The 13194-nt window shown below is 53.6% G+C and overlaps 1 protein-coding gene across 1 annotated transcript in view; it reads right to left on the bottom strand.

Annotated features, from left to right (window-relative positions):
- The window catches only part of CDC42BPB (CDC42 binding protein kinase beta), a 124750-nt gene that overhangs the window by 2701 nt on the left and 108855 nt on the right, over nucleotides 1-13194 (bottom strand). Inside the window, exons 25-34 of the mRNA XM_031667762.1 lie at nucleotides 12581-12688; nucleotides 11321-11537; nucleotides 10811-10873; nucleotides 9108-9704; nucleotides 5455-5552; nucleotides 5270-5354; nucleotides 5054-5171; nucleotides 4836-4953; nucleotides 3545-3650; nucleotides 3343-3413 (exon numbers count right to left, since the gene is read on the bottom strand). Of these exons, the coding sequence (XP_031523622.1) occupies nucleotides 3343-3413; nucleotides 3545-3650; nucleotides 4836-4953; nucleotides 5054-5171; nucleotides 5270-5354; nucleotides 5455-5552; nucleotides 9108-9704; nucleotides 10811-10873; nucleotides 11321-11537; nucleotides 12581-12688 (1581 nt within the window). The remainder of the gene's footprint in view (nucleotides 1-3342; nucleotides 3414-3544; nucleotides 3651-4835; nucleotides 4954-5053; nucleotides 5172-5269; nucleotides 5355-5454; nucleotides 5553-9107; nucleotides 9705-10810; nucleotides 10874-11320; nucleotides 11538-12580; nucleotides 12689-13194) is intronic.

Here is a 13194-nt window from a genome sequence, read left to right as displayed (position 1 = left end):
GGGAAGAAAAAGAAATAAAAAGGATGCCAAGTTAGAAAGGAAGTAAAACTATCTCTGTTTGCAGATGACATGATTATACACATAGAAAATCCCAAAGAAAAGAATTCACAAAAAACTAACACATTCAGCAAAGTTATAGGGTATAAGATCAACACATACAAGTCAGTTGTATCTCTATACACCAGAAATGAACACATTGAAAAGGAAACTGAAAAAAAAAAAATTCAATGTACAATAGCATCCAAAAGAATAGCTAGGAATACTTTAACCAGAGAAGTGAAAAATCTGTACACTATAAATTACAAAACATTGCTGAAAAAAATAGCTTACATAAATGGAACACACCCCATGTTCATGGAGTAAAAATATTGTTAAGATGGCTGTACTAGGCTGGGTACAGTGGCTCATACCTGTAATCCCAGCACTCTGGGAGGCCAAAGTGGGTGGATCATTTGAGGTCAGGAGTTTGAGACCAGCCTGGCCAACATGGTGAAACCCCACCTCCACTAAAAATACAAAAATCAGCCAGGTATGGGGGCAGGCACCTGTGATCCCAGCTACTTGGGAGGCTGAGGCATGAGAATCACTTGAACCCAGGAGACGGAGGTTGCAGTGAGCCAAGATGGCGCCACTGCACTCCAGTCTAGGCAACAGAGCGAGACTCTGTCTCAAAAAAAAAAAAAAAAAAAAAAGGCATTAATGATGAGGAACGTAAATGACAACCTATAGAACAAGAGAAGACGCCTGCACATGACATCTCTTACAAGAAACTGGTATTCAGAACACACCAGGAGCTCCTACAACCCAGCCACAAAAGGACAAACCACCCACTTCAAAAATGGGCAAAGGCCTTGAGTAGACACTTCTCTAAAGAAGGTATGGAAATGGCCAACAAGCACATGAAAAGATGTTCAACATAAGCCTTTAGGGAATGCAAATCAAAACCACAATCAGGTACTACTTCAAAGCCACTAGAATGACTATTAAAAAGAAGAAAAACAAGAACAAGTATTGGTGAGGATGTGGAGACATGAGAACGCTCACAGTGCTGGTGGAAATCTAAAATGGTAAACTGCTGCAAGAAACAATTTGGTGGTTCTTCAAAAAGTTAAACATAGAATTACCACATAAATCCAGCAATCCCACTCACAGGTGTGAACCCGAATGTGAAAACAGGCACTCAAACACATATGTGCACACTCGTGTTCACAGCAGCACCACTCACAACAGGTGAAGGACAGAAACAGCCCAAATGTGCATCAGGCGAAGAATGGGAAAACAAACTGTGGTCTACCCATACAAGAGAGTATTAGTTAGCAACAGAAATGCCAACACTGATACCTGCTACAACGGGGGTGAGCCACAAAAACAGCATGCCAAGCGAAAGCTAGGCACAAAAGGTCAAAACACATTTCTGTAAGAAAGGCCGGGCATTGCATTTCTACGAAATGTCCAGAACGGCGAAATCACAGAACACGACTGGCAGCCCCGGTGCTGACGGGAGAGAGGGACGGGGAGAGAGTGCTTAAAGGGCAGGGGGTTTATTTTGAAATGATGAAAATGTCTTTTTTATTATGTTTTAGAGACAAGATCTCACTATACTGCCCAGGCTGGCCCTGAACGCCTCAGGCGATCCTTCCACCTCAGCTTCACTAGTAGCTGGCACTACAGGCGTGAACCATGGCGCCCAGCTAGAGTGGAAATGTTTCTGAATGAGAAAGAGGTGGTCACTGTGCATCTCTGTGGATGTACTAAATGTCACTGAGTTATTCACTTTAAAGGAGTTATTTTGGGCCCAGTGTGCTGGCTCATGCCTGTAATCTGAGCACTTTGGGAGGCCGAGGTAGGAGGACAGCTTGAGCCCCGGAGTTGGGAGACCAGCCTGGGCAACAAAGTGAGACCCTGCCTGTGTATTATTACGAAAATAAAAAAAACAAAGTTGTTGGCCGGGCGCAGTGGCTCAAGCCTGTAATCCCAGCACTTTGGGAGGCCGAGACAGGCGGATCACGAGGTCAGGAGATCGAGACCACCCTGGCTAACACGGTGAAACCCTGTCTCTACTAAAAAATACAAAAACTAGCCGGGCGAGGTGGTGGGCGCCTGTAGTCCTAGCTACTCGGGAGGCTAAGGCAGGAGAATGGCGTAAATCCGGGAGGCGGAGCTTGCAGTGAGCTGAGATCCTGCCACTGCACTCCAGCCTGGACGACAGAGCCAGACTCCATCTCAAAAAACAACAACAACAACAACAACAAACAAAACAAAGTTGTTTTGTGAATTTCACTTAAATTCAAAAGAACAAACAAGGTCATGCAGGTGAGACAGGCACTGGCTGCCTCAGGACACAGTACCCTAAGAGGGACAGCATCTCCTCTGTACAGTGTGACAGCCTAAGACACACTTCGGATCTCATGAGCAGGAAACAGCGGACAAACTCAAACTCAGGAGCATTCCGTAAAGTAACAGCAGTGCTTGCTACAAAAATGTGACTGTCCCACCAGACAAAGACAGGCTGGGGGCCTGCTGCAGAGTAAAGGGTGGAAGAGTAGGATGGACAAAGGACCCAAAAGACAAAGGACTTCCAGAGGAAGAGACGCCAACCTTGGCAGAACCAGCAACATGTGCAAGGCATCTGCCTGTTCATTCGGCAGCCAACGTTAAAACATCTCAGTGCTGGGGCTTAGATGTGTGGTGGAGTGATGGACATGGCCCCTTTGCCTGCATCCCTCCCTCCCTCCCTCCAAGGATGGCGCCGGGGGCTAAGCCCTCAGCTCACTCCTCAGCCCTCAGCCCTCAGCACTGCAGCTCCCTGCCTCCCTCGACTGCATTCTCACCCCCATTCCACACAGGGGAAACTGAGGCCAGAGCAGTGTGGCCAAGCTGCACACAAGAATGCCGCCAGCCAGAGTGGGGCTTGTCCTGGAGGCGGTCCCCACACTCTTTGACACCGAGCGCCATCTCAGCTGAGGGGCAGCAGACAGACCAATGTGGAAAGTCAGCCCAGACCACAGCGACTGCTGGTGTATCGCACTGAAGTACGTTAAACAACACAGGAGTCCAGAGGAAGGAGGCAGGTTGGCGGGAAAGTTTCCATTCCTTGTGGGCCAGTGTGACAGCACCGTCCCCTGTCAGTGTTCCCAAAAAAGCTCGGGGTCTGACCAAGAGACTGCTGCATGGGCCTCCTGGAGGAGGGGACAGCCACCCCTGCCCCTCCCATCACCCTCCCACCGCAAGTGGGGTGCTCTGGAAGGGCTGTGACACCACCCAGGGCCCCAGATCTTTGGGCTGCTTTGCCTCCTGCAGTGGTGGCTCACAGCCTCAGTACTGAACCTGGGCAACTCTCACCTCTTTGTCAAAGTCCTGGTCTGGATCGGACATACTTCTCAGAGGCACGGTCACGCCAGGCTCCGATCCACCTACAGAACAAGGACAGCTTTCCTCTTAGGGAGAAAGTCAAGGACAGAATCAAAAGCCTGCAGTCTCCCCATTCCAGCACCCCCTAGCCTCCACCTCCCCGAGGGCTGCAGTGGCCACACTTCCTCCGTACCTGATGAGGGCCACGAGATGTAGGGCTTGTTCCGGGATGGAGGCTGGCGAGCCAGGTTGGTGGGAGCGGGGCCCGGCCTTTCCTCCTGGGAGGGGGGCACAGCACTCTGGGCAGAGACAGCAACACATGAGCATGCTTGGTTGACACCCGGTGGGGCCGGCTGTGAAGTGTGTGTGACCTACGGCGGCTGCGGCCTCGTGACCTTGATGAGCAAAATGGGGGCCAAGAGGGCTCTCTGGACTGGACTGAACAAGGGCTCTGGACAGTCTGAAACTAAGAACTGGCAATAGCAACGTTAGGCCAGATCAAATCCTATAAAAAGTGTACTTTTTTTGTTTGAGATTGAGTCTTGCTCTGTCCCCCAGGCTGGAGTGCAATGACACGATCTTGGCTCACTGCAACCTCTGCCTCATGGGTTCAAGCAATTCTCCTGCCTCAGCCTCCTGAGTAGGTGGGATTACAGGTGCCTGCCACCACACCTGGCTAATTTTTAGTAGAGACAGGGCTTCTCCATGTTGGCCAAGCTGGTCTCAAACTCCTGACCTCAGGTGAACCACTTGCCGTGGCCTCCCAAAGTGATGGAATTAGAGGCATGAGCCACCACACCAGGCCTAAAAAACATACTTTTTTTTTTTTTTTTTTTTTGAGACGGAGTCTTATTCTGTGGCCCAGGCTGGAGTGCAGTGGCGCGATCCACTCACTGCAAGCTCCGCCTCCCGGGTTCACGCCATTTTCCTGCCTCAGCCTCCTGAGTAGCTGGGACCACAGGAGCCCGCCACCGCGCCCGGCTAGTTTCTTCCTGTATGTTTAGTAGAGACGGGGTTTCACCGTGTTAGCCAGGATGGTCTGGATCTTCCGACCTCGTGATCTGCCTGCCTCGGCCTCCCAAAGTGCTGGAATTACAGGCGTGAGCCACTGCGCCCGGCCAAAAACATACTTCTCAAGTAAAAAACAAAGTATACCATCTGTTGGTATGAGGGTGTTACTGAGAAATCACCGCCTGATGGCAAACGTCCTTAGGAAGCCGTCACAGGCCGACACGTGGCGGACTCTGACAAGTATCTGCAGCATCGCTGCCCGGGGCGGCCCGAGGCCTGCACACAAGGCCTCGTGACAGGGAAAGTGCTTGTGAACAGAGCTTCAGTGGAGACGCGCTTGTGTGACAGGTGCGCCGGGTCAGAGCACAGTGCCAGCCTCGCGGGCCCTGCCTTTGGGACAGCCTCAGCCAACACGGCTGCCCGAGCGGGGAGGATGGAATGCCCTGCCCGCCCCATCCCTGCCGTGCACGCACCAGAGGCAGGTCCATGAGCACCTGCATGCCGTCGCCTGGGCCCATGTGAGCCACGTGGTTGAAGTTGGTTGGGTTGGATATCATTTTGGATCTCAATTCTGGGTCTCTAAGCATCTCTCTGGGGAAAGGAAACACTTTTGAGATTCACGGACATGTGAGAATCCTCTTGGCCCCTCCCTAGAGCGAGGCCCGGCTGCCCCGTGAGGCCCCGCTCCTACCGCCTCTGCTGCAGTCTCTCTTCCTCCGGGACCTTGAAGACGAACCGCCTTTTGCTCCTGGTGCGCAGCATCTGCTTCTTGCTGTTGTCGGAGGTGTCCGGCACGTTGAGAACCGTTCCTGCGGAAGCAGAGCGCGCGGTGACGGTGCTGCGGCGCCAGGGACACACGCCCCTCCGACTTCCCTTCCCTCCACTCCTAGTGCAGAGGAAGGCTCACCCGAGAACTTGCTCTTGAAGTAGATCAAGCGTGGAGGCTCACAGTTGAGGAGGTTCAGGGTGCCCTCAGAGTTCAGGGGCCTTATCTGGATTGGAAACCAGGGAGGGACAGTGTTTAAGTGCGGCCACGCACAGACTGCACCGGGAGAAGCCCGCCCGCACCGGACGGCGCCCAGACCTCCTTACCCTGCGCAGGCCGATGGTCTGCACCCACTCCATGGTGCGCACATCAAAGACGTCCACGCCATACTCGCTGTACACCGTGACGTGGGTGGGGCTGCAACCTAGCGCAGACGGAGCAGGGCGGGGTGAGCCACAGTGGCTCGGGAACTCACCTGCCCTTGGGCCGGAGGCCATGCCTTGGCACTTGAACAAGTGCAGAGGCAGCAGCACTGCCTCAGCTGGTTCACGTCACCAAAGACTTCACGCTCCCACTCTGGAATTCATCTTCATTTCAAAGTTTAAACAAACACAATCGAATGTTTAAATGCTCCACCATCGCTCTGTAACTAATATTTTGAATACTATAGTACACATGTTGAAGGTGACTTTTAGAAGTCTGGTTTTTCATTTAGCTCTCATGAGATGTGATTATCCTGAAAGCAAATTCAGGCTCAACACACTGGAAATTCAGGTAGGGGACGACTGTTCAGTATGGTGAGGCTAATTGTTCCATGGGAGATGGCAAGTCAGGCTTCCAGGTAGGTATTTAAACCCACACAGAAACCACTGCTGACCTCTGAGCAACAACCCTTCCTGTCTACCCTCCACACGAACGACCCTAGACCCCTGGGAACCTGTGCTACGGCAGCGTGGGAGGCCCCTCTGCAGCCTGGTCTGAAGGCATATACAAGTGGGGTAATGGCGTCCTGCAGGGAGCTCTGGGGTCCGCGCTGTGCTCCTCACCTGCTCATCTGTCGGCTTACAGAAGCAACTTCACCCAAGGCGCCAAGGATGTGAGACCAAGAACTGCGGAGCCTTTGGCCATTTGGAGTTTAAGGGGCTTTCTCCATGTGTAGAAGAGTAACAACACAGCTGTGCCATGCGATGGAGGAGCGGTGCGCGTCCACCGCTCGGTCCCTCTGCGTGGGTGGCACTCTCACTGTCCCCACAGCCCCTCAGTGTGGCTTGGCTTCTGGCCCTCAGCTTGCAGAAACGCAGAGCTGGGAGGCAGCAAGCCCCAAATGCAGGAGAGCTCCAGCTCAGTGCTCGTTCCTGGCTCTGCTGCCTCCAGAGTTTAAGGTTAATCCTGCATCATGACACACCTCACTGCCTGAAGATGCATTTTAAAAGCCTTCTGCTCTGTTTCTATCACAGATTCCAAACAGGCTAGAAGATCAGGCCTTTTCTTCTGAATACAAAAAGGAAAATCAAACAGGGTTTGCAAAAAAGACAAAAGATACTGGCCTGGTCACCAAACTGCCTCTGAAGGAGCATTTCAGATGAACCTGTGAGGCCTCTGAGAACCACGTCAAAAGCAGCCCCAGAAACTGCCCTTCAGGGAACCACTCTCCACACAGGGGCTTCTGGGAAGGCCCTTGCCTGCCAAGTACGTGGGAATTCGCTTGCAAGGAACCACGGAGAAGTCTAGTTTGCTGACTCAGTGATAAACAGATGCCCAGTGAAAAGATTCTAGTGAAACAGATTCTAGTGAAAAGAACACGGGCTCTGGAGCCTGATAGATGTTACATGTGACTCATGTGCACGCGGCCCCTGTGGCCCTCAGCTGCCTCCTCTGCAACAGGGCTGATGACACCTGCCCTAAGGGATGGGGAGGAGCAGGAGAGGCTACCTACACAGGGCGCTCAGCACAGGGTGCAGAATGAGCAGTTCTGCATCCTACAGGTGACAGAATTACTTTTGACCAGCTCTGAAACTCATCTGCATCTGCACTGTGCCCACGGGGGAGAGGAGACCCACCAAGGCGGAGAACCCAGGAACTTAGGTGTCTATGACAGACATGTGTGGCCAGGATCATAAATACACTGCAATAAGTGACCTGGGTCCTCTTCAACGTTACATTTTGCAAAAATGTAAATTCTGTGTGGTTTCAAACCCTGTGCTGGCTGCCCAAGAAGAGGACAGGGTGTTGGGGGAAGACTCCAGGACGAGGGGTGCTGAGGCAGTGGGACTGGCCCCTTTCTGCACCTCACTCCAGGCCCATGGCCTGGCCCCACTGCCCACACGTCTGCTGTGGTATGGCCATCAGGATGGAGCCGGGACACACTGCAGTAAGCCCCTGTGGGTGGAGGCTGGCCATGCACCTCACAGGCCTGGTGTCTAGCCATGATGCCCTGGGTATGCTGCTGTCTCAGCAAGGCCGACAATGGGGCAGACAAAGGGGTTTAGCTTCAGGTAACTGAAGGAGAACATAATTCCCCATCTCTTGCCCTGTTACCCGCCCCCGCATCTGCCCAGCTTGTCTTCCGGCCTCCTCTTGATCTGTGGATTTGATGGTGCAGGCTACTCTGATAGATCAAACAGAGGGATTCTGAGGTTTAAGGTTTCCTTTCCATTTTAAGAGACACTGTCCCCCAGGCTAGAGTGTAGTGGTGTGATCATGGCTCACTACAGCTTCCATCTCCTGGGCCCAAGCAATCCTCCTGTTTCAGCCTCCCAAGTAGCTGGGACTAGAAGCGTGTGGCACTGAGCCTGGCTAGTTTGTTTGTTTGTTTGTCTGAGATGGAGTCTTTTTCTGTTGCCCAGGCTAGAGTGCAGTGAGGTGCCACCTTGGCTCATCAAACCTTTCTCAAGGCCCCGGTTCGCTTATTCTCCTGCCTCAGCCTCCTGAGTAGCTGGGACTACAGGCATGTGGCACTGAGCCTGGCTAGTTTGTTAGTCTGAGACAGAGTCTCGCTCTGTTGCCCAGGCTAGAGTGCAGTGGCATGATCTTGGCTCACTGCAACCTCCGTGTCCCGGGTTCAAGCGATTCTCCTGCCTCAGCCTCCTGAGTAGCTGGGACTACAGGCATGCACCACCACGCCCAGTTAATTTTTTTTTTTTGTATTTTTAGTATAGACGGGGTTTCACCCTATTAGCCAGGATGGTCTCGATCTCCTGACCTCGTGATCTGCCCGCCTTGGCCTCCCAAGGGATTACAGGTGTGAGCCATGTTTTGTTTCTTAATAGAGACAAGGCTGGTATCGAACTCCTGAGCTCAAGTGAGCCTCCTGCCTCAGCCTCGCCCGGTGCTGGGATTACAGGTGTGAGCCACCGCTCCCCGCCCAGTTTAAGGTTTTAAAAGCAATCAGACAGCGGGCCAGTCAGGAAGTGTCCACTGGTCCTACTTTCCCCCAGTGCCACCATTCACAGAGAGAGTCACATCAACTAAGCGAATTAAGTGACCCAACTGTTTGAAAAACAGCTCCTACCACTTTCAGAAGACACTTGCTCTCCCAGGGGGAACTGTAACTTAGACACCAGAGGTGAATTTTTTTCTGGCCACCAAAACCCCTCAAGCTTGTCTTTACTACTGTGTAAGTTTCTGTATTATCACAAGGAAGGCCTTTTCAATGAGTGATGAATGCCACGCCCTGTTCTCGGTTCGCAGAGCCCTTCTGCCCAGGGGCCTATGCCCGCCAATGGGGTCTTCTGCTGAGGCCTCTGGAAGAACTGGCCCCACGTGCTCAGGGAGAGGTTGCTGAGCCCGCCCACTGCTGGTCTGAGATGTGAGATGTGAACCGCACTCTCTGCTGTGGGCTGTCATGGAGCCCATCTCTCCTGATGCTCTGACTACTCAACTAAGGGACTGGAAGACAAACCAAAGCAAAATCGAACACATGCTGACTGTCGGTGGGAAAAGCAGCAACAGGGATATGCAACAGAAAACATATACATACTACAGGCGACAGGAGCCGCAGGCCACATGAGCTCCTGCGCGCGTGCCCTCCGGCCTTGCGGGTCCACGTACAGTCCCATGTGGCTGAAGCAAAGCAGGTACTCCTCGCTTTCGAGCTCCACAGCACAAAGGGCATCAAAAGACTGTTGTGAGAGGAACGCAAGCGAGGGGTCATTGGGATTTACCAGGTTTAGAGGCTGCCCGTCCCCCTGGATGCTCAGCAGGCAGAACCCAGAGGGGTAGCCCACACAGAGCCTGTCCCTGAGCACCGCCAGGCACTGCACGCTGCCGGGAGCCACAATCTCATTGAACTTTCTGTGGAATGGCTTCGTTCTCTGGATCTCATAGCAAAGGATCAGCCGTTTCACGGCCACAAACAGGCAGGTGCCAGAGTTCCTCTTGAGTGTGGCCGTGGCCATGAGCTGGCAGCCTTTGGTTTCCGGAAGCTTGATGTCAAAACTGCCTTCTGCTCCATCAAGGGATGACCATGGATAGAGGTGCACATGGTGGTTCCGGCCACAGAGGAGGATTACGATCTTCTCTCTGGGAGCAAGCTCGATCTGGTGCACCTTCTTACAGTCAGCAGCACGGACGATCACTGTGGCAGGGAGGACAAGAGTGTGAGACCAATGGGACAGCCAGCAGCTCACTCACAGGGGCTGATGGCCTTGGCTAAGGACCTGCCTGGAACACCCTGGGGCCCTCCCCCGAGCTCCCTTCCTATGTGCGCAGCCTGAGCCCAGCCCTGAGCCCGTCCCCTGCCCACAGAGCCAGCGGCTTGAGTGCCCCCCGGAGAAGCTGCCCCACACATCCACAGTGCACTCTTAGGGCAGCCTCGGGGGCCAGTCTGAAGGCTCCTCCGCCTCTGCTGCTGTGCACACCCCTCAGTGCACCAGGGCTCCAGCTGGGCTGTGCTTCCACCTGGGCCTTCGTGCAGCGAAGCCCTGGGGTGATCTGGGCCTCCTTCCAGCTCATCCCCAAACCAGAGAGCCCTCGCGCTGCACATGAGGAACAAAGCTGACTCCAACCCACTGAGGCCCTGAGACAAATCCTCTGAAGACACCGAGCTCACACGGCCCCCAGGTTAACCCAAGCTCCTCGCTTGCTCAGGAGCTCCCCACAGAGCTGCCAGGCTACGGCCTCACCCAGCGGCTGCCCCACCCTTCTCGCTCCATGGCCATCACGTGTAGAGATGCTGGGTCTGTCGGGAAAGGACTACGGCTCACATGAAATGTTACTGGATTCCTTGGGGGATGCTCCCCAGGGTCCCTGTCCCCTGCCCAGGGCCAGTTCCAGTCTCCTGACGTTTCTGCTCCTAGACCCACGGCTGTGGAGCGGGTGCATGTCAGGATGCCTTTGCCCTCCCTTGCTGGGAAGAGTGAAAGTGTCAAAATTGGAAGCAAAGAAACTAAAGCTTCTCAAGTGAAGCCTCAGCACATGTGGAACATCTGTAGCTGTTCCTCCTTTCCTTGACCCCGCCACCCACTCCCACTCAGTGCTCCCCTTGAAGAACTCAATGGATGCGACATGGAACTGAGCACCATGTCACCATGCACTCGATGCTGGTCTCCACGGCACTCTGGCCCCTCTGGTGCCTTCATCAAGCGCATTTGTCTTAACCCTTAGAAGCTACTGACCCTGTGCTGTCTGCAGAGGCCAGGCTGGGCCTGTGACATCCCAGGCTGGAACCCCCTGCTCACTCACCATCTCGGGTGACCTCTATGACATAGAGCCCTTCTTCTAGGCCAACTGCAATCCTGTCTGCATCTGTGGAGGGGTAAGTAACGTACACAAAGTCAGTACAGCTGACTGTGAACAATATGGGTTTGAATGCATGGGTAGGCTCATTCACAAATATTCACAGATACTTTTCAACCACGTGTGGATGAGAATAGAGCATTCCAGGGATGTGACACTTCAGTATCGGGGGTGACTTTCTGTCCATAAGGACTCCACAGGGCTGGCTGACTGTGGGATTGAGTCTGCGAGGATTTGGGTGTGTGGGGGGCTCCTAGAGCTGACCCCCAGGCTTAGCCAGGGCCGACTGTACTGTCCACAAAGGTCACCTGCTTCTTAACATGCATGGAGAAACTGTCTACAAACCCAAATGGACAACCCGCCTGTGACCTTCCTCTGATTTTCAGATGGGCACCACAGCACTGCTGAAAGTGCTGTTGCTTCCGACACTTAAAGGACACAGCCTCTGGGACGTACCCACGATGGCAGCTGTTAGGACGGCCTTGATGAGAGGCAGCGAGCTGTCGTAGGCTTCCAAGGGAACATGCACCACCTGATTCCTCAGCCGGTTTTTATGAAGGATGGACTGGAGTCCTTCTAGAATCCCAACCCACTTCCTCTTTTCATTCTCATTTTCTGTCAGAATGAGCAGCGAGCTGGTCTTAGAAGGTGCACCTAAGAGAGAGGCCGTCACCTTCATGACAGGAAACAGAAGAAAAGAGAGAAGCCATCAAACACCAAAGCTGCACACAGCTGCCACGGCCCTGCTGGAGCCACGCACCCCAGGAGCAACGGGGGCTGATGTGCTTCCCAGGCGGGGACCCCTGACTCCACCTCACTGGGCGCCTTGCAGGGGCTCCCACAGCAGGATACGGAAGGGGCGGGGTTCTAAACAGCCCATGAGATCGCTTTCTGGTCTCATTTTCGTTAATTCTCCTTTTGCCAAAACTATGAGTAGCTGCCTACTTTAAATCTGCTTTCTTGAATAATCATTATAAATAAAAGCAGATTCTGAAAATGTGTCCAGGAAAAGCAGATCTGAAAAACACTGGTCCAAATCATGCCTCCCTGGGAGCAGCCTCTGAGCACACACATTACCAAATGACCATCACTCCAGTAACAATGATGGCAATTTCCTGTACTGTGTATGGGAGGTTGTTTCTGAATAGAGCTGTGATTTAGTGAAAGCTGATTTATAGACTTAGTTTTGTTGTCAACCAAAATTTTACTGTGTTTATAAAAAAATTCCCAATGGAGGGGGCTAGAGGGCTTCTTTCCCCAATTCAGCCTTCTAGAAACATCCTAATGCTACAATGTCTAACACTAACTCAGTGAGGGACTCACTCACTCAGCCAACAAAAACGCTGGCTCCAATTGGCTGGGGGGCACTGGAGCGGCACCTTCACACCTAACCCACCACAGCGCCTGCCTGGCAGTGCACGCTGAGAGGACAGTGGCCGGGACTTGGACCGGGTGGAAGAGGAGTTTCCGATGTAGCAGAAGGGAGGCTCAGTGAAGTAGGGTGTCTGGGAAGAAGCCAGCCAGGAGGCTCCCCGAGACGGGCACAGGCAGCTACTTGGCCAGGACAGGACACACAAGGACCTGGAGCCAGGCTGGAGGCCGAGACCCGAGGGTCACACTGGAGGTGCGCTGGTGGCTGCTGCAGCACAATGACATGCCTGGAATAATCAGTTTTAACCATGTGCTTTGTTAAAAAGATTAATGAAAAATTCATACCCTGAATATACATGGAATATCTCGGCGTGTAGCATGAATGACATCTGAGGCCAGGACTGAGCTCACGGAAAACTCGTCATCTCTGGTAAGAAAGAAACATTCAGCCCGCTGGGAGACACACACACACACAGGGCCCGAGGCCCTCCCACGCCCTGCCCGCGCCCTGCCCTGCCGTGTCCTTCCACCCCCGTGTTCTGCAGTGGAGGGCGGGCCCCTCGCCCACGCAGATGTAAGAAACACGGGCAGGGCCAACAAACACCTCAAGACTCTGGGAGGTGTTTCAGGGCTTAGCAATGCCGAAGGGAAGCCCCGGAGCCTCATCCACTCTGTGCTGGTGCCTCCAGACTATGCCAGTTACAGACAACGAGGTCTGCATTTGGCACAGCCAGGCAGTCCCTCCACAGCCACGTGCACAAGACAAGTAGGGTGAGGGGTGTGGAGGTGAAACAGGGAGTTGTGGGGAGTGAGGGGTGGGCGTGGAGGTGAGGGGGGTGTGGGGGATGGGCATGGAGGTGAACGGGGAGTTGATGGTGGGGTGGGCGTGGAAGTGAGGGGGAAGTGGGGGTGGGTGTGGAGGTGAGGGGGAATGGGGGATGGGTGTGGAGGTGAGGGGG

Source organism: Papio anubis, chromosome 7 (genome assembly GCF_008728515.1).
Source record: "Papio anubis isolate 15944 chromosome 7, Panubis1.0, whole genome shotgun sequence".
Lineage (NCBI taxonomy): Eukaryota > Metazoa > Chordata > Mammalia > Primates > Cercopithecidae > Papio > Papio anubis.
This window is presented reverse-complemented; position numbering and strand designations above follow the sequence as displayed.